The 20,762-nt window shown below is 50.8% G+C and overlaps 1 protein-coding gene across 1 annotated transcript in view; it reads right to left on the bottom strand.

Annotated features, from left to right (window-relative positions):
• Positions 1–20,762, bottom strand: part of Cfap77 (cilia and flagella associated protein 77) — a 109,844-nt gene that overhangs the window by 16,569 nt on the left and 72,513 nt on the right. The window contains exons 4-5 of the mRNA XM_090329228.1: positions 9,893–9,998; positions 8,191–8,292 (exon numbers count right to left, since the gene is read on the bottom strand). Of these exons, the coding sequence (XP_090185354.1) occupies positions 8,191–8,292; positions 9,893–9,998 (208 nt within the window). The remainder of the gene's footprint in view (positions 1–8,190; positions 8,293–9,892; positions 9,999–20,762) is intronic.

Raw genomic sequence — 20,762 nt, 5'->3', positions numbered from 1 at the left:
AAGCAAGAAAGAAAGAAAGAGAAAAGGAAAGAAAAAGCCAGAAATGGCACTGTGGCTCAAATAATAAGAGCTCTAGCCCTGAGAAAGCCCAATGACAGTGCAAGCCCCAGGACTGTCAAAAAAAAATTCTGGTGCTCTGCCACTTGAGCCACAACTCCACTTCTGTTTTTTCATTGGTTCATTGGAGATAAAAGTCTCATGAGCCAGACACAGTGGCTCACACCTGTAATCCTAGCTACTCAGGAGGCTGAGATCTGAGGATCAAGGTTCAAAAGCCAGCCTAGTCACAAAAGGACCTGAGACTCTTATCTTCAAATAACCTCTAGAAAACATGAAGTGGGGCTTGGCTCAAGGGTAGGGCAGTAGCCTTGAGCTGAAGAGCTCAGGGAAAACACCCAGGCCGAGTTCAAGTCCCATGACCTACCAAAAAAAAAGTCTCAAGAATTTTCCTGCTAGCTTTGCACCTGGATCCTCAGATCGCAGCCTCCTGAGTAGCTAGGATTACAGGCGTGAGTCACCACACCTGATTTGACACTTGTCCTCAAAGGACCCTAGGCATGAGCAAACAAGAATCAAGGTAGATGACTATTCTCTTGGCAGATTTGGGCCAAGCACTGTATCTGCAAGGTTGTACCTGCTCATCTTGTTATGTCCATGTAAGCCCATTTAGCAGGTGTAGAGGTAGAGGCAGGCTGTCTGTTGAGGCCGTGTGCACAGACTCAGCCCCTGACAGCTCTGTCTCCCACTTCCAACACAGCAAGCCTGTATCTGGAGCCAATGACCTCCTCCTCTTTAGCTTTGAGGGCAAACTCCATTTGAAAAGACGCTGGGGAGTTTATCAAGGTTTAATGGTTTTCAGGGCTGTGGGAAGTATGTGGTCTCATGTAAAGGCTTAAATCAGAGCAAGGCTGGCCACCACCCTCTCTGGACACCCATCAAGACCTCACCACTGGCTGCCCTTCCCTTCCTTTCCCTTTCTGGGTTCTGCAGTCAGAGCTCTCTGGTTCCTGACTCCAGCTGTCTGCCTTAAGCTGGGGCTAACCAATCTTGTACTTCTCTTTCTTTCTTTCTTTCTTTCTTTCTTTCTTTCTTTCTTTCTTTCTTTCTTTCTTTTTCTTCTTCTTCTTCTTCTTCTTCTTCTTCTTCTTCTTCTTCTTCTTCTTCTTCTTCTCCTTCTCCTTCTCCTCCTCCTCCTCCTCTTTCTTCTTTTTCTTCTTCTTTTCCAATCCTGGGGCTTGAGCTCAGGATCTGAGCACTGTTCTTGGGCTTTTTCCTCAAGACTAGCACTTTGCCACTTGTACCACAGCACCATTTCCAGCTTTTCTATGTATGTGGTACCAAGGAATCGTATCTGGGTCTTCTCGCGTGCTAGGCAAGCACTCTACCATTAAGCAAATTCCCTGCCTTGTACTTTTTTTTTGCCAGTCCTGGGCTTCATCTCAGGGCCTGAGCACTGTCCTTGGGCTTTCCTCAAGGCTAGCGCTCTACCACTTGAGCCATAGCACCATTTCCAGCTTTTCTATGTATGTGGTACCAACGAATCGAACTCAGATCTTCATGCATGCTAGGCAAGCACTCTACCACTAGGCCAAACTCCTGACCCCGAGGCCTTGTACTTTTTTTCTTTTGCTTTGTCTTCCTTTCCTTTCTCTCCTCTTTCTTCTCCCTTCCACTTTTCTTTCTCTCTCCCTTGCCTGCCTCCCTCCCTCCTTCCCTCTCTCCCTGGTGATGTGTGATTTTGTCATGTTGTGACACATCTTGCCTGCTGTTCCATGAACCTTGAGTTTATCCTAGGAAACCACGCTGGGTACAGGGCAGTTTATCTCCCAGTCCTGCTGCTGGCTGCACTCACTGTATAAGTCCCAGATGACAGAAGTTGACAAGTAGGGACACTGGGGAGATGAGAGACTCCCCAGGGACTTCAAGAAAGTCATTGGGAGTTAGGCACTAGGTCAAACTTGTTCCCATGCTGATGGGATTCTCTAGCTCTCTATTCTCTGGGGGATGAGCTGGAAGGAGAAACTGGGGACTGAATTCACCAGGAGACTTTGGAGATTAGAAAAGTATATCCATGGGGGGAGGAAAAGTGGGAGAAAACCATGGAAAGCGGTATCAATGATCAAGAAGTAATGATGAATGTAGCTGCAATCCCTCTATACATTACCCCCCATTTTTTTTTTAAAGGTATGCCAAAGCCAGGCAGGGTGGCACATGCCTGTGATCCCAGCCACTTGAGAGGAGGAGAGACAAGAGGACTGTGATTTCGAGGCTAGGTTGGACAAAGATAGCAAGGCTCCAGAGCAAAATAGCTGAGGAGGGGATGGCTCAGGTGGTAGAGAACTGAGTTGCCTAGCAACCTTGAGATCCTGGGGTTCAATGTATCATCTAAAAGAAAGAGAAGGGAAGAGGAGAGGACGGGGCAAAAGAAAGGCAGAAGGAAGGAGAGGAGGGAGGGTGGGAGGGAGGAAGGGGCTAAGGCAAGTTGCTTTAGCCCATTTTCTGGTGGAGTTTGACTACCAACACATTTTTCTATGAACAAAACATGGGAATATTTTCTTTTGTGTGTGGGCCTTCTGGACTAAACTAAAGACCCTCAGGAGCTGGCAGGAGTAAGGGGATGGGCTGAAGAGTGCCAGCTCCAGCCAGCTCCAAGCATCAGCCTGCCCAGTCTTACTGTAGACATCCCAAGACATCTCTGCTACTCCAGAAACTTGGCTCTCTTCTGGCCACATCACTGCACAACTCCTGCCTGCTTTTTCCTATCTGTAAACCTTCAGCTCTGGCTATTTGTGACTTGCGAGCTTGGAGCAGCAATGTCACCCCTGAGGTGGCAGGTTATGTAAAACCAGTTGAGCCCCTGCTCCTGTCCGGGGGTGAGTCAACACTGGGCATGTGGTGGGTTTATAATGGGGTATCGCTCAGTCCTCCCTCCCATCGCCTGTTTCTGTGTGTGACACATCCATTCCAGCGCCCGGCACCCTTCGAGGCAACATTGCAGGATTTTAATTCCAGTGCCAGAGAGAGAGGATTCTTAAAATACACCAGCCATGTGGGGCCTGCAGAGGCAGCAAGCTGGCATCTGTCCTCCTGTCCCTCCTGAGGCTGGACAGTGTGACACTGGGGTTAGAGAGGCTGAGGCAGTGATGTGTACAGAGTAGGAGACGCTCTGGGGGTTTAACAGAGGGTTAACTTTCCAGCCAGCTATGATTTGTCAGAGAGTTCAAAGGTGGTGGAGAAAATCCTTTTTCTTAGATTCAGCAGCTTTCACTAATCAGCTGTTTCTGGGTGTCACTGCTTGGCTGGCTGCTGATAGATTTTTTTTTTTCTTCCATCTCCTGTTAGGAAGCCAGGGGCCCAGGAGACCTGAAGCAGGGTTAGTCTTCCACAGAGAGAGACACGTTCAGAGCACAGGAGCTTGTAAATCTAGCTGTTAGCTTAATAGCCTGGGCCATTATTCTAAAGCAGTACAGCTAAACCCAAAAAGCCAAATGAAAATATAGTCAATTTGTTCATACTTTAGTGACTGAACGACTATGAACTGTGGGTGGGGACCCATGCTGCAGGGAGATCGTTCTGTGGGGTAGGGCAGGGGGTTGGTGCAAGGGGTACCAGCAGGTGCCTGGGCAAAGCCCCTTCTGCACAATTACTGGGTTGGCAATCCTAACATGGACTTGGCCATAAACAATCCAGCCTTCAGAAATCAGTAGCCTTCACCATGGAGGCCCAGAAATGACTGCCGAAGCTCATGCCTGACATAAACAAACTGTGAGAAGCCAGGCATGACCAAAAGCACGTAAACATTCTGAGACAACAGGAAGAACTATCTCAACGGGGACTGACCACTGAGAAGACACTGAAGGAAGAATGCTGACTTTCCATCTTCTAAAGCGTCCTTTTTCTTTCTAAATTTTGGTTTTTTTGAGACAGTATGTCAAACTCATGATCCTTCTGATTCAGCCTCATGAGTCCTGGGATTCTAGGCATGTACTACCAGGCCTGGCTAAAGTATTTTTAAAATAGCGTGGACTGGTTTCATAAAAAGATACACACATACACACACACACACACACACACACAGACACAGACACAGACACACACACACACACACACACACACACACACAGACACACACACACACACACACACACACACACACACACACACACACACACACACACACACACACAATGTACTTCTTGCCCAAATCCAAACCTTACAGGAAAGCACATGAGAGAAACAAAGACACCCCCCCTTTTCACTCAGCACCACAGGATGTGGGGACCCCCCTTCCAAACATCAGAAGTATGCCGCACACATGAAGGTAAATGGCGCTCGGGCCAGCTGGGACTGCACAGCCCACATTCTCCCCTGACAATGTTTAGTAAGGAGCCGATGCCTCAGGTCAAAGTCTTGGCTTTCACTGGCCTGTATGGCTGACCAGAGAAGTGTAACTTCAGAAGGGGCTCAGCTGAGAACAAATGAAAGATCTGTATCCATACTCACACATAATCACACCTCTCCTTCGGTCCAGCGAAAGCCCATGAGGCAGGCAGAGGTCTGGGGAGAGCATGTGAACAGAACAGGCCAGCCCACTCTGGGCGATGTGAAATAGGGAGGTCACTATGGGAATTGCCCGCATATCACAAAGGGGGGGCTTCCAGGTTAACATCCCCTGACCATGTTAACATTTTACCTAGGAATGGTGCTTTGTCCAAACTATCCATCCATCTACATAGCTGTGCATGCAAGGGAGAGATGCTCCTGAATGAATGAGTGATGAATGAATGAATGATCAGTACCACCACCCACCAGGCAGCTGCCATTTGTTGGCGGCTTCACGTGGGCCGTGCGTCTGTTAAGCAGAGCACTCTGGTGTTCTCTTCACATTCCCCAGCTGCCCTGCCAGGAGGAAGTGAGTCACCTGGCAGTGACCCCCCTCTGGCTGACCCTGGAGGGTCACTCCCAGATGCAGACAAGCCATACCCCTCCCCACCTCCTGGCCTGCCCAGCACCACTCTGCCCTGCAGCCTTTGGCACACATTGACCACCACAGGACGCAACGGCACACTTCTAGCCCAGGTTCACAGCGGTGCCAGCCCAGCCCAGTGCCCATCCTGCCCACCTCAGGGGAACCAGGAAGACCCAGGCTTGGACCCCTTGACCCCCTCCCAACATGGTGGCCCAGCCCGCAGAGCGGGGGCTGCCCTGCCTGCTGCTTTTCCGTGTGAAAGGTGTTTAATTATTTCTGACAGAGTTCGGCGCTGACATCTGTTCGCGAGCGGGGAGAGTCCATTTACCATATCCATCACTGTGACATGCTCAACTTCTTTTTGGAAGCCTTGTTTTCTTTTTTCTTTTTTTCCCATGATGGGGCCAGGGATGGGGGCAGCATAAGACCCAGACAAAGGCCCTCCTGGGCTTTCATGAACCGTGCCAGCACAGCCTCCTCACCCAGGCATTGGCTGAACTCCTGAGTCCAGCCCCGCATTGCCCCCATCTGGGGTGGGACGTGCTCAGGCATTTGCAGTGCCAAGGAGGGAGAGCTGGTCAGGTCTGTGGCAGCCTTTAAAACCTTTTGGTCATTCTGGGCTATGCTGGTCATTCATTCAAGCAGTCATTCACTTATTGCAGATGCTTACGGACGTCCTCCTCTGAGCTAAGCAGCTTGGCAGGCTGGGTCCTTGTTGGTTCACAGGTCACTGGGATAACCAGAAATAGCCCTGATTGAGGCCTCATCGGAACACTGCTAAGTGCATGTCAGCCTCCTGGCTAGCTAGGATGACAGCGTGAGCCACTGTGCCTGGCTCATGAGACTTTTATCGCCACTGAACCAACAAAAAACCAGAAGTAGAGTTGTGGCTCAAGGGGCAGGGCACCAGTGTGAGAAGGGAGGGTTCCAGGGAGGGGCGGAGCCGTAGAGATCCCCAGGTCCCTCTGGGTCCACTTCCTTCTGCTCTCCAGCCTCAGCAAGGGGCCATGGTGCGTATATAATGTGTGCCAGCCCTTGGCCCACAGTGAGGGCTCTGCAAACTTCTGCTGCTTGGCATTACTTCCTGACATCCCATAATGGCAGCGCTCGGGAGTCCAAGAGTCCGCTAAGGCCAGGCAGTGGTGCCTTTGCACAGGCCGTGTGCTCGTTCAAGACGGAGGATGGCGACTGTGGCTCTAGCTTGAAGGATCCCAGGGGATTCTGTCCTCAGGAAAGGCAGAGATGGCCAGGAAAAGTGGGAGCTTACACGGTCTCCTGTTTCATCGCACCAGAACAGGTAGTGTGTGAACTCCAGCTTGGGCCCTGGCTGGCAGAACACCTGGCTCCAGGCCAGCCACTCTAGGGCCAGGGGACACTGGCCTCTTTCCTAACCTGCCTGATGGGGTCAGGATGCTAAGATGTGATGATGCAGCACCACATGCCAAGTCCCCCACCAACACAAGGCCTCATCTACTCCTTATCGCAGTACATTACGACAATGCTCTAATGACTGACTGGGACCCCTGTCATTCTATTGCCTTTGTCAATAGAAACATTTATTTTTACCTAAGAGCTCCAGCCCAGGCCTGGCAGTGCGGCCCTGGAATATGAGACAGGAGTTCCTGACACAGGACTCCTGTGGGACCTGGGGAAGGGTCCTCGGGGGAGACCACCACATGTATAACCTTGAGGGGATGGAAGAGGGGGTACAAGTGGATAGCCACCAAGCAGAGTGCCTGGAGAGTATCTGTGCCCGTGGGAACAAGGGTTCTGGTATCCCCTTGACAATGTCACCCAAATGCCCGCACCACTCCCAGCTGGCAGGGATCGTCAGAGAGAAAAGGGCACAGGAGGACAGACAACAGATGGGGACCCAGGAAGAAGGCTGTGGCCTGCAGAGGGCTGGGGGGTGGGGCAGGCGCGGATGGGCCAAGGCACTTTGAAAGGCAGAATGGCTGGGCATCAGTGGTTTATGCCTGTAATCCTCGCTACTCAGGAGGCTGGTATTTGAGGATAGGTTCAAAGCCTGCCCAGGCAGACAAGTGCAAGAGATTCTTATTTCCAATTAACTACTAAAAAGTCAGAAATGGAACTACGGATCCAGTACTAGAGCCCCCGCCTTGAGATAAAAGCTAAGGGACAATACCCAAGTCCTGAGTTCAATCCCCAGTATTGGATCACATGCAAGCACATGTGTACACACACACACACACACACACACACACACACACACACACACACACACACACAGGAGGCTGAGGGGGCTGGAGAAACAGGAGGGAGGTAGTAAGAAGTGAGATGCTGTGAAGCGACAGCATCATGGTGACCCCACGGCCTCCTGAACGTGCTCACTCATGTTCTTTCCTTGACATTTTCTGTGATTGCAGAGGCAGCCGGGCTGACGGGCGGCAGGGCACATGGTCACTGACATATGCCGAGAGGCCACTTGAGCAGGACACAGAGGCCGGGCGCAGGGGGTGGCGAGGCAGGTTTCCAGCCAAGCTTGTTCAAGTGCATTAGGCTCAGGAAGGCAGCGGCCCCTTCAGTGTCTACACTGTAGTTTAATACACCCAGCACAGCAACCGGGCTATCTATCTGTCTGTCTACCTCCTGCAGCTGGGCACATGTGGCCCCCTCTCATTCGGGAACCACATTGCCTTCTCCCTGCTAAAAGTCACTGAAGCTGCCCTGGGTTCTACAGGACAACACAGCCAGAGGAACACAGGCTCAGCTTAGAAGCTGGAGCACGGCTCATTCCTCAAGGACTCATCTTAGTCACCCTGGTTGTATGCCATGCATTTATGCCAGTCACCCACAGACATTTTGCTCTCCTTTCCCTAGGCTACCACCACAAGGTGGGCACAGGGCTGCTGCATCACCCAGCCTAGAGCCCAAGACATGGTTTCATCTCTAATCCTGTCCCTGGAGGGGGGAGATTTGGCTCAGACAGCCTCTGCACTAGGTAGACAGACCTAGCTCTGAGGTGAGGTAGCTGGTCACAGCTCCTGCCTTGCCAAATGCCTACTATTGACCCTGTTTCTTCCTGTGCTGGTGCTGCAACTGTGTATGGGAAGAGTCTGAGGGAAGTGGGCTCAGTGCCTGGCACCTCGAAAGCCCGGAGGAAGTGTCAGCCACGACCTCTGCTGCCATTGTCTCACTCACCCACTGGAGAACCAGAGACACTTCTAGTGCAGGACAGGGACCACAAAGGAGACACTGACCTTCTGGAAGTGAGGGATGCGCCAGAGGCTGTCCAGCTTCACAGGTGGCTTGTACTTCCTCAGCTGGCTGCTCCGGGTATCATACAGCTTCCCCAGGACCACCTGTAGGCGGTTGCAGAAGTGAAGCCCTCCCCTGGCCACCTGCGGAAGCCCGGGCAGGGACAGGGACTGCAGGGCCTTCTCCCTTCTGCTCATTCTTGGAGAATGTTTAACAGCAGGGTACCTTCCCCTCCTCCCCCTCCCCCAGCTGCTGCTTGTGGACTGGGAGGATCAGGTGGGGGGGGCTCACAGGATTCCTTGAGCACGAGATCCTGCCTTCTGTTTTGGCCCTAGGACACTTGGAGACCCTGCTTGGGGCCAAGCAGCAGGTCTCAGGGTAGGGACAAAGTCCTGTCATCCCTAAATTTCTGACAGAGGCCCTCTAAGACCAACAGTCCTGAGATTCACAGGGTTTCCATGAAGTTTGAGTGGGATTCAGGTTCCCACCATGGCTCACCAACTGAGTAGTCTACCAACTGAGCCACAGCACTTTTGGCTTTTTCTGTATAGCTGGTACTGAGGACTCAAATCCAGTGCATGCAAGGCAAGCACTCTACCACTTGGCTACACTGCATTGACTTTTTTTTTTTTTTTTTTTTTTGCCAGTCCTAGGCTTGAGCTCAGGGCCTGAGCACTGTCCTTGGGCTTTCTCAAGGCTAGAGCTCTACCACTTGAGCCACAGCACCATTTCCGGCTTTTTTTTTCTATATATGTGGTACTGACGAATCGAACCCAGGTCTCTTAGTGCATGCTAGGCAAGCACTCTACCACTAGGCCAAACTCCCAGTCCCTGCATTGACTTTTTTTTAATGCTGAACTTTTTTTTTTTTTTTTTTTTTTGCCAGTCCTGGGGCTTGAACTCAGGGCCTGAGCACTGCCCTTGGGCTTTCTCAAGACTAGAGCTCTACCACATGAGCTACAGCACCACTTCTGGCTTTTTCTATGTATGTAGTACGGAGGAATCGAACCCGGGTCTTTGTGCATACTAGGCAATCACTTTACCACTAGGCCAAACTCCCGGCCCTGCATTGACTTTTATGATTAAAATTTTTTTCTCTTCCTTCTGGCTTTTTTTTCTGGTTAATTGAAAATAAGACTCTCATGGATTTTTCTGCCTAGGCTGGCTTCCAGCTAGGATCCTCTGTTCTCAGCCTCCTGAGTAGCTAGGATTAAGGCATGAGCCACTGAGCCTGGGCCATTAGTGTTATTGACTGTACGTAAGAATAACTTACAAGCCCCTTCAAAAATTATGGAAATTACCCGAAGTCCAGAAGCTTTGGACTCTGAGGGCCTCAGTCAAGTGGCCCTTCCAGCTCCCACTCCCCATTCTGGGTAAAGGGGTTCCAGGCTTTGAGCCGAGTGGCGGGTTGTGGTTACTTTTCATTCACTAAATGGTGACGATCATAGGAACTTCATTTGGGGTCACTGCATCTGGAATCCAGGGCGCCCTGACAACAGTGTACAGGCCTACAGTAGGGATAAGCTTCCCCTGGGACTGGGGTAGTCCAGCCCACAAGCGGGCCATCTTCTTAGGCCAGATGTAGTAATGCCTGGTGGGTTCCAAGATGGACACAGGACACCACAGCAGCTATGAAGACGTTTAGAGCGTGCTGGCTGGCATCCTTCCTCCACAGTTGCTGGCCCCTTAGGCAGGGGCCTTTACCTTCTGTTTCTTCTCCAGCTTGATGGCCTTCTGGGTAGCCTTCTGCTCCTGTATCCATAGCTGCTGGTACCGATGCTGAAGCAGATCAAAGAAGGGTGTCGATGGCCTGGGAGAGACGGCCACACAGGGTTAGAGCCTAAGGAAGAAATCCCAGGATTCCTCTCCCCTCTCCATCCAGAGCTCACCCCAAGATTGTGCCAGGCTCTGGCCAGCACCCAAAATCTCTGACAGAGGTAGAACACATGCATAAATGGTTCAGCAAACACGTGTTTATAAGCAGAGCCGTGGAGAGGGCCAAAGCCCTGTGAGCAGGCCTTCTGGGAGGTTTGAACTCAGGGCCTCATGCTTTCTAGGCATGCGCTCTACCACCTGAAGCATGTCTCTATCCCTTTCATTGCTTCACTTACTTTTCAGATAGAACCCCATGGTTTTTTGGTTTTGTTTTGTCTTCAGAGTTGACGAACTCAGGGCTTTGCATTTGCCAGGCAAGTGCTCTTCTGTGGGGCTAAATCCCTCCCGCTCATGTTCTTTTGAGCCAAGATGGAGCTAGATAGACCCTCCTATCTCCACTTCCTGAGTAGCTGGCATTTACCACTAAGCCTAGCCTGCTTTGCCTTGCTTTTCATTTGGCCTAACACACCAGTCTTTTAAATATCTGAAATTACAGCCCACAGTTGAAAGTTGTAATGTCTCACATTTAGAAAACCAAACAATTTTCAAGTTGGGTGCCGGTGGCTCACACCTGTAATCTTAGCTACTCAGGAAGTTGAGATCTGAGGATCACAGCTTGAAACCAGCCTGGCAAGGAAGGTCAATGAGAGTCTCATCTCCAATTAACCAATGAAAAGTTGAAAGTAGAGCTGTGGCTCAAGTGGTAAAGCACTAGCCTTGAGCAAAAAGCTCAGGGACAGGACCCAGGGCCTGAGTTCAAGTCTTAGGCCCTAGTAGCAGCACGCGCATGCGTACACACACACACACACACACACACACACACACACACACGCACACACACACGCCTGCGTAGATTATCTTCAAACATCCCAGTTCTGATTTTTGTGGGCCTGATGTCTAGTTAGCAATGATTGGTTAGCAATGAGCCTCGGCTGCCCTGTAATCCTCAAGCATGGGCCTGGCTGAGCTGGAGCTGTTTGGGCAGAGGTTCAGTGGCTGGGAAATGCAAGGTCCCCTCACTGAACAGCCAGCCGTGCATCTCTAAACACTGGCTCTTTGTTTTCTGGCTCCTTTACCCCTGTGGCGATTTTTATTACTTAATTATTACAAACCCCATGCCCCTGAGCAGCCTAATTTATAGCTGTGCTTTCTAATGACACTAGGAGTGTGTGTAATCTCAAAATATCTACCCCAAGAGGCCGGTCCCAGGGAAGCGCTCTCCTCCTCCCAGCAGCCTCTGCTGTATCCATCACCAGCCCTCATGGTCCTCCTGCAGCCTGGATGACCGCCTTTGTGTCCCACTCTGGCCAGGTGTGACCGCCACATCTGGCTCCTTTATAGATCATTCCTGACCCTGCCCATTGAGCAGCCAGAATGGAGTGACTACAAATGTGTCCCCCTACTCTGGAGGCTGAGAGCTGAGGATTGAGGTTCAAAGCCAGCCTGGGGAACAAAGTCTATGAGATTCTTATCTCCCAAAAAACCAAAAAGTCAGAAGTAGAGCTGAGGCTCAGGTGGTAGTGCTCAGGCACTTAGGTTCAAGTCCCAGGACCCGCACACACACATACAAAAAAGTCAATGAAGTCTTTTATTGTAAAGAAAAACACCCCCTCCCCTTAATGGTTTCGCCATGGGTTGAGGCCCCTGTGGTAACAATTATAGTTTTCTCTGCACTTCATTTTGAGGGGCTACAGGGGTTCACAGAGAAGAGCTTAATTATTTATCCTCACTAAGTAATCATGGAAAAGGTGAGAACAGGGAACGGAGGCCCAGAAAGGTTAAACAGCTTTACCAGGGTCACGCAGTCCATATCCACAGCAAAGCCTAGACTCGTAGCCCTCAGGCTAAGGCATCTCCAGTACAGAGAATTGAAATCAACATTCACAAAGGGCAAGCGCTCAGGCTAGGCAAGACTGGGTAGCCAGCCAGCTGTAGACAGAGGCCAAAAGCAGGGGCATGGCTCTTCTCAGCATCCGTCCTCCGTCACCAGAGCCTGCAGCTCCTGCTTTGCCACCACTCAAGCCGTTGAGGCTTTGGAAAAATGCATGGTGATTTCTATCTGACCCATGGGCTTCTGGCTGCTCTGGGGTTAGCGTGGGTCTTTGCAAGGCCTCGGGCCCTGCTGTCTCCCACCTCTTCTAGTACTGCAAGTTTCTCCTGGGGGCCCAGGGTCTGCTAGCCAAGATCCATAGTGCTCACCAGTGTTCCCTTCCCCATCCAGCTCTGGAAAGTTCAGCCCTGATAGCATTGTGTATCTCAGCTTCCTGGCAACTAGGATTACAGGCGTGATCCACTGGATTCAGGTGGCCTGTTATTTTTGATCGAGGGTGACCACTGGCCTGTTTCCTTGTCCTGCTTTGTGCTCAGAGACTTGAACTGTGCACATTTGCTGCCTTGGACTGGCTGGCATACTTGGTTCTGTAGGAAAGATTCTGAGGTGCGCAGGGGCCATTGGAGTCTCAGGCTGTGAGGCTTCTGTCTGCTGTTTCTGCTGGTCTAAAGCCAGCCCTAGCCTAGGCTGGGCGCTCCCTCTGGCAAGGTGGCCATCTCAACACTGCTGAAGCCATTCTGTGAAGAGCCTGACAAATGACCTATTATCCAACCCTCTGAAATGCTCCTGCTCACAGCCACGCTGTGTTGCCAAGTCTGAGAGAGCAGAAAATGGGGAATAAAACAAAATCAGCTCTTATTAAGGGTGGGTGTTGGAGAACTCCCGATTAGTTTCATCAAATCTATCCTCCAGGCTTGACTACGGCTGCCCCAGACCAAGGGTTCCCAGGGACACAAGAGAGAAATGGAAATGATCATTTGCAAACATGAGGTTGACATGCGTGTGGGGCGACATGGTACGGTACAGTGTGGGCAGGCCGGGATGAGGGCTGACAGCTCTGATTTGCCCAGGCCCACCGCTGTCTGCCAGGAACGCTCTGTGGATTACAGGAACCTCTTTCATACAAGTCATCTTCATCTGCCAGGCTCATTAAAACTTCGCAGAGCTGGAGAAGTTGGCGGGAGAGAGGAGGGCGGAGGCTCCTGGAGAGGGACTGGAGGTACACATTTGTTGAAAGGCGTTTCAGAAGGGAGCTTCAGGTCTGACAAACTGGATTTCAGTTCGCCTCTCCCATTCGCAGCGGGCTAAAATAATTGGTCATCAGTGACTACTAATTCAGTTTAGTAGCCAGAGGCAATTTTTTTTCTTCCTGGAAAATCAATGGCAGTGCGAAGGTCTGTGCAGCGCTGTTCCACTCAAGATGGGGCCTTTCTTTGGTCATGCATCTTCCAGTGAGAGACGGCTATTTTGTTAAAGTAAAATTAAAATCCATCTCTAATATGCCAACGGTCTCAGCTCCCTGGGGGTGGAGGAGGCGCTGGCTCGGTATCCACACACCCTCAAGGGATACAGGAGACTGGCTGGGCGCCCTCAGAAGGGGATCCCTGCCCTGCCCCCCCCCCCCCGCCATGCTCTGTGTGCTTTTGGAGGAGGAAGAGGCTGGCGGGCTACCTTCTCTCAGAGTTCTGATCAAAACCCAGCTGGGCACCCATGGTTTATGCCTGTAATTCCAGCTACTCAGGAGGCTGAGATCTGAGGACTGAGGTTCAAAAACAGCCAGAGCAGGGAAGTCTGTGAAATTATCTCCAATTAACTAGCAAAAAGCTGGAAGTGGAGGTGTGGCTAAACTGGTAGAGTACCAGCCTTGAGTGAAAAAGCTAAGGGACCGTAGTTAGGCCCTGGGTTCAAGCTCCATTACTGGCAAATATACACACACAAAACCTGAAACTACAAACAACAAAAACACAGCCTGTAGCAAATATGGCACCACAGGGCCATTTGAGAGGCCCCGGCTCCTGTTCCTCCTCCTGGGCATTCCCCATGCTGAACTTGAGCTTTGCCTCCGGCTCCTGGATGGCATCACACAGCTGGCTCAGGGCTGGGACGTCTTTCCTTTTGGCTTCCCTTGGGCTCATGGCCTGACTGCCAATAGGTGTTAATTGAGCTACCTCACTCCTGATTTTCTAAGTGATTTGGAATAAATTTACCCCCAAGCTATTAAGGCTACTGCTAAGTCCTTTTTCTTGAGTGCAGGGTGTAATTGGCATTTGAACTTGGGGCCTTGCATTTGCTAGAATGGAACTCTACCACTTGAGTCCCACATTTCTTTCTTTCTTTTTTTTGTGTGACAATCCTGAGGCTTGAACTCAGGACCTGAGTGGTTTTCTTTGCTCAAGGCTAGCACAATACTATTTGAGTCACAGCTCCATTTTTGGCTCTGTGTGTGTATGCATGCGCTTAATTGGAGATAAAAAACTCATGGACTTCAAATCATAATCCTCAGATCTCAGCCTCTGAGTATTTAGGACTCTAGGTATGAGACTCCAGTGCCCATTTATTCTTTCATCTAAAATGAATAAAATAGGGCCGGGGGCATAGCCTAGTGGTAGAGTGTATGACTAGCATGCACGAAGCCCTGGGTTTGATTCCTCGATATCACATACTCAGAGAAAAAAAAAAAAAGTCAGAAGTGGTGCTGTGGCTCAAGTGGCAGAGCTCTAGCCTTGAGCAAAAAGTGTCCAAGGACAGTGTCCAGGCCCTGAGTTCAAGCCCCAGGACTGGCAAAAAAAAAAGAATTAATAAATGAGATGTATATGGAGACCATCCTAGATTCTCAATAGTATAAGAGAACAGAGACCCTATCCAGCCCAGTCACATGACATCATTCCACCTCATTCAGTGTATGCTGGTTAACTAGAGAGAAGTCTTTCGGTCTTTTTCTGCCCAGGCTGCATTTGAATCCCGACCCCCAGATCTCAGCCTCCTGAGTAGCAAGGTTTACTGGTGTGAAGCACATCACCATCTGTAAGACTGGCATCCCCGAGGGCCCTGGACCCACGGATGCTGTGTGGATGAGCCCAAGGTCGGTTATGTGTAAGTGCAGTTTCAGCACACATGTGGTTTCTCCTCCAGTCAAGGCAAGAAACACACATAATGCCATTAGGATCCTTGAGTGGCCATTAAAGGCCACGCCCACCACACTCCGGCCCCCAAAGGCCTGAGCCCTGACATCCCCCCTTCAGTCCACTCTCACCAGAAGCCTGCTGGACTAGAACCATGGTGTCACCCACTGCATAGCAAAAAACCCCCAGGGGTGTAGCCAGCTTTAGTGATCGCTGCTGCAGCCGCCGTCTGTCACGATGCAGAGCAGACCTTTGGCCGTGCTGGCTTTGAGCCATGTTTCGTCAGTCAGCGGCATTTTAAACCTCACAACTGATCTATTCTTCAAAAGTCAGAAAAAGCTCACATAAAAATTTAAATGATAGGCCCTCCCCTTAATGGGGCTCTGAATTACCTGGTAACATACATAGAGAGGCTGAGGCAGGATGACCACGAGTTCAAGGCCAGTCTGGGAAACACAGCAAGGTTTTGGCTCTTATGAAGGGAGGGAGGAAAGAATGAATTGAGGGGTTGGGAATGTGACTTAGTGGTAGAGTGCTTGCCTAGCATGCACTGGGGTCGATTTCTCAGAACCACATACACAGAAAAGGCCAGAAGTGGCACTGAGTTCAAACCCAATTGGCAATAGAAAAGAAAGAACAAATGAAAGAAAGAATAAAGGAAAGAAAAGAAAAAGAATGAATTGCTGTCTTCAGAGCAGGCTTGTCCTTGAACTTACTACAGTTCCCACCATACCCACTGCCTTACACTGGGCCGTCTGCCCCTGTTCTCTCACAGGCTTATGAATGCGCAGCTCTAGGCCCTGGCTCTCTGCCTTTTTTTTTTTTTGTATTGGAGTTTGAATTCATGGCCTTTCATTTGCTAAGCATACACTCCGAGCCTTGAGACATTAGCAGCCTCTTCTGCTACCCTTATTTTCCTAAGTCACTTAAGTTTTTTCCTCAGGCTGGCCTGGACTGCAATCCTTCTGTTTAGGCTTCTCACATAGCTAGAATAACAATGACATACCACTATGTCCAACTTTTTATTGCTTCATAGAGGTCTTTCAAAAGTTCTGCCCAGGCTGATCTTAAATCTATACCTCTTAAACGTTTAGTGTCTTCCCCACAGCTCAAAGACATATCGCAGGTGAGTCCCCCACTGTTTCTGACAGCAGTGGAAATGTGAGGCCCATGGGCATAAGCAGTGTTCATTCTCCTCGAACTCAGAGCTGCTGTGGAGGCTGCAGCTTTCAGGCTTCCATTCCACCATGGTCCAAGTGCACTTCCTAAAACATGGGTTGGAAATTTGGCCCCCAAATCCACAGGCCAGTGGTACAAGCAGGATAGGCCTTTGGAAGGTGATTAAGATTAGATGAGGCTGTGTGTGTGTGTGAGTGTGTGTGGGGGAGGAGGGGGTTGGTAGCCTAACAGGAAGAACAAGAAAGCCTTGAGCTGACTCTGTCCCCCCTGCAATGCCCTCCATGACACTGCGAGGCTACTGGAAGTCTTCATCAGATGCCAGCACCACAACTGTGCATCCCAAGTGCCAGGACCAGAAGCCAAACCTCTATCTGTAGACATCACCTGCCTTGAATGTTCCATTATACCAACACAGTGCCTATAAAGACACCCCTTGGCCTTCAAGATTAATCTGACCACATAAGGAGAGTGACGAGGGAAAGGAGGAGAAAGAGGAGGAAATCTGTCAAAGACTCCACCAGGTTCAGGACCCAACCCTTCCTGGGCCCACAAACTATGTCTTCCTTTCTTTGCAAACCAGATTGTAGTAAATGACGCCAGCTTTGATTACTGGGGTTTGAATGCCTGAGCCACACCCGCAGCCCTGTTGTTTGGTTTTTTTTTTTTTAGTTATTGTTCAGTTAAGGTGGACTACTGTGTGACATCACATGCAGCTAGTTTGTTGAGATGAGATTGTAACACCCCTTTACCTTTTACCCAGACTAGCCTTGAATCTTAATCCTCTTGATTTCTATCTCCCATGTAGCTGAGATTACAGGCATGAAACCCTGCACCCAGTCCTGGGATTATATCTATTCTTGTACCAGCAGAGCCAGAAAATACCCTTTTATTTTCTAAATGGAAGAAAGGATCCATAGACCAGAGGGCCCAGGGTCTGCAGGAGTTTCTCTGCAGTCCTGAGAAGGAGGGCGCCAGCCCCAAGCCAGGACCAGAAGCCAATAATATAGACTTTCTGCCCTTCTGATGCCCCTGCCAGCAACTCTCAGATGAGGAAGTGAAGAACCCTCCAGACAGCTGGTTAGAGCAGGCCTTCCGCCTGGTGCGGTGGGCTCATGCCTGTCCTCCTAGCTACTCAGGAGTCTGAGATCTGAGGGTGGAGGATGTTCTGAAACCATCCCAGGCAGACCAGTCTGTGAGATTGTTGTGGCTCAGGTGGTAGAGTGCCAGCATCGAGAGACAAAGCTAAAAACATAGCACCCAGGCCCTGAGTCCAAGCTCCAGGACTGGCACGCGCGTGCAGGCACATGTGCACGCGCGCACACACACACACACACACACACACATAGGACCCCCAAATATCCTACATTTTAACAGGGTATACCCCAAACCCCTGATCCCAGCCGAGACACCCCTGAACCTTTGTGGACTGCAGCTCTGAGCCTTCTCCATGCAGAGGAATTTCAGAGGGCCCCCAGATCCCCCTCTCCTCCCCACGAATCGCATGGTTGACGGGTTAGCTCTGACTCCAGGTGGCTGCCGCCCACCCCTCCTCCTATAGGCCTCTTTCCTGCTTGTCCTGCCTTTGCTCCAGAGCTTGGCATTTGGGGGACAGCGGAGTGGGCAGTGAGGCCCAGAGTCTCCCTCACAGGACTGTGAAGGCTAATTAGACAAGAGGACCTCTGGGAAGGCCATTATTTCTTAATTGTTTGTGGATAAAACACAAAGGCTAATGACTACTGGGTCACAGCACAGCCTTGACTTCTAAATTTGTCTAAGAGCTCATTTGCATTTGTTAACAATTGTTATTTTCACAAGGGCAAATTCAATTAGTGACTCCTACACTGGAGCCTAGTGCAGGGTAGTGAGGGGAAGAAGGCTGTGGAGGAAGAAAAGTGACTGGGAAAGTCTGCATTCTGCCCACTGGAGGATAGGGAGGAAGGGGATGGCACCAGAGGTAAAGGTGAGAAGCCAAAGGGCAGCCAGACAGGGAAGAGAAACTGAAAGAACAATGGCAGGGAGGTTGGAGTCTGATTTTTCCAATGGAGAAGGAAGCAGGGGCATGCCTCTCCCAGATGATCCTGACTGCCCTGTGCAGTGGGACTCTAGCAAGGTAGGAAATGCAGCAGGAGGCAGCTGGGGGTAGGGGTGGTGTGGGAGGCAGTCCCTGGTCAACTGCCCAGGAACGCCACAAATGTATATCTGCTCTACAGGGGCGTGTTGTCCTGGGGGACATTCAACAGGATGAATGTAGCAGCTGGATACTGCGACTCATGCCTGTAATCCCAGCTATTCAGAAAATTATCAGGAAGACGTCATTTCAAGACTAGCCTGGGCAAGAAATTCACAAGATAACCCCTCCCCTAAGCCCCCTCTCAATCAATAGCTAGACATGGTGATACCCATCTGTCCTCCTAGCTCTGCCGGAAGCATAAATAGGGGGATCATGGTTCAGGCTGGCTGGGGCAAAAAGCAAAACCGAATTAAAGCAACAGTGACAGTGAAAATAGCTGGGGGGTATGGCTCAACAGTAGAGTGCTGAGTTCAAATCTCAGTACTATTTCTCAAAAAATGAGAACGAGAGCCTATGGGGCTGCTCTGGAGATCCTGTGCAAGGTTTGGAGTGACACAGCCATAAAACTGGAGAAATGGAAGCTGGTATCATCATCATCACCATCATCATCATCATCATCATCACTAATCAAAAGGAACATAGCGTGCTGAGGTTTCCAGTATCCACAACCACCTCCATCCAGCCTCTCAGGGGATCCAGTTGGCACCTTCCAGTTTCAGCCCTGCCTGGCTGAGCCCAGTGGTGCCGGCCTGGGGGGGGCTCTGGCTCTGCCCACACCCAGCGCTGGTGGAACCCAGCTCTGGGAAAATCAGGCAGAGCTGGAGTGGGCTGGATGCATCTGGAGAAGCCTCACGGGTACGACGCTCGTTAGTGCTGACCTTGGCACCCAGGAGTTCCTGATGGATGGGGTTCGGGTCTGGGCAGGCCTTGGGGGAGCTGCAGCTCCATCTATTATGGGCCCATCAGCTCCACCCCAAGCCCTGCCCATTCCCCATGCCAAAAGCAAGCACCAGGCCAGGAATAAATCTCTGTATGGGCCACAGGAGAGCCCCAAAGAAACAAGACAAAGCATGAAAAATGTCTCCATCCTGCCTCTGGAGAAGGAAGCAGCACAGGAGTCTAGGGGGTAGGGGAGATGCCAAGACGGCCAGGCCCCCAGCCCGGGGGGAGACCGGGGAGACCGGGCTTCCTTCCAGCCAGCACCTGCTGAGACTCTGTTGATAACACTCCCTTAAAGCTGAGCATGTAATCCCAGCACTCAGCAGGCTGAGGCAGGAGGAGCATGAGTTCCAGGCCAACCTGGGATACATTTGAGACCCAAGTTCATGGAAAGAGGTCTGAGGGGCACCTTGTGCCTCAGTGGGGCATGGCTGCTCATGGGTGCAGTCAGCAGCGCCACATCCTCAATCCATTCTGCTTGCTCCATGCAAGGGCCCTCAAGGAAGTACCTGGGCTAAGCCCCATACATCCATCAACTTCCCCGTGCCTCAGTTTCCATCAGAGTCAGTGAAGGTGGCAGGTACCTGCTTCAGAAAACTGCTGGGAAAATGGATGGATCTGCTGTGAGGGATGGGGGAGCAGGTCCCCCCCTTACTGTGCTTGCTCAGGAGTGGCCCAGGCCACCTGAGCCATCAGGGACAGAGGTTGGGAAGAGGAGGGACTTCGAGGCTTCCTCATGGATATGAAGGTTTGATTCCAATCCCAGGCAAGTAAGTCTCTGTGCCTCAGTTTTCCCATCTATAGAATGGGGTGACAATCTACACTCCATGGCAGAGCGTGCATTTAAGGAGATAGTGTAAGCGCAAAGATGGATGCTGCACCGTGGGTCACATGAGTGCTGTGTGGACACCGTTCTCCATGGGTCCTTGTTTGGTCCTCAGAAGCCCCCAGCCAAGCCCCTCTGTGGCCCACACAGTGGACGATGAGCGAGGGACACAGTATTTCCCCCATCCAGTGAAGAGGACTCCTTCCTGTCATACTTTCTGAACAGAAGTCATGTGCAACTCTGACACGTTCCCTCGGATACTCTCCTGCTCAATGGCCAGTGGCCTGCTTTTTTCATATGCTTTTGGTGCCAGTATTGGGGCTTGAACTCAGGGCTGGGGCCTTTTCCCTTCGCTTTTTCTGCCATGGGTCCAGTTCTGGAGTTTTGGTAGTAAGAGTCTCAGACTTTCCTGCTCAGGCTGGCTTGAACCTCAATGCTCAGATCTCAGCTGCCCGATCTACCAGCCCCCAGCACGAGCTGCACTTTTCCTTTAACCGAATGCTGTAAGTATGACCTAAGCAGCACACTTGAGCAGGGAGGTTACTTCCTTGGTTTGGGAACTGTTACCTCTTTTTTTTTTTTTTTTTTTGCCAGTCCTGGGCTTGAGCTCAGGGCCTGAGCACTGTCCTTGGACTTTCTCAAGGGCAGAGCTCTACCACTTGAGCCTCAGCACCACTTTTGGCTTTTTTTTTCTATGTATGTGGTACCGAGGAATCGAACCCGGGTCTTTG

The sequence above is a fragment of the Megascapheus bottae genome, chromosome 3 (genome assembly GCF_031878675.1).
Source record: "Megascapheus bottae isolate mThoBot1 chromosome 3, mThoBot2.hap1, whole genome shotgun sequence".
In the NCBI taxonomy this organism is placed as follows: Eukaryota; Metazoa; Chordata; class Mammalia; order Rodentia; family Geomyidae; genus Megascapheus; species Megascapheus bottae.
The sequence above is the reverse complement of the archived record's forward strand: the minus strand, read 5'-3'. Positions and strand labels throughout refer to the sequence as shown.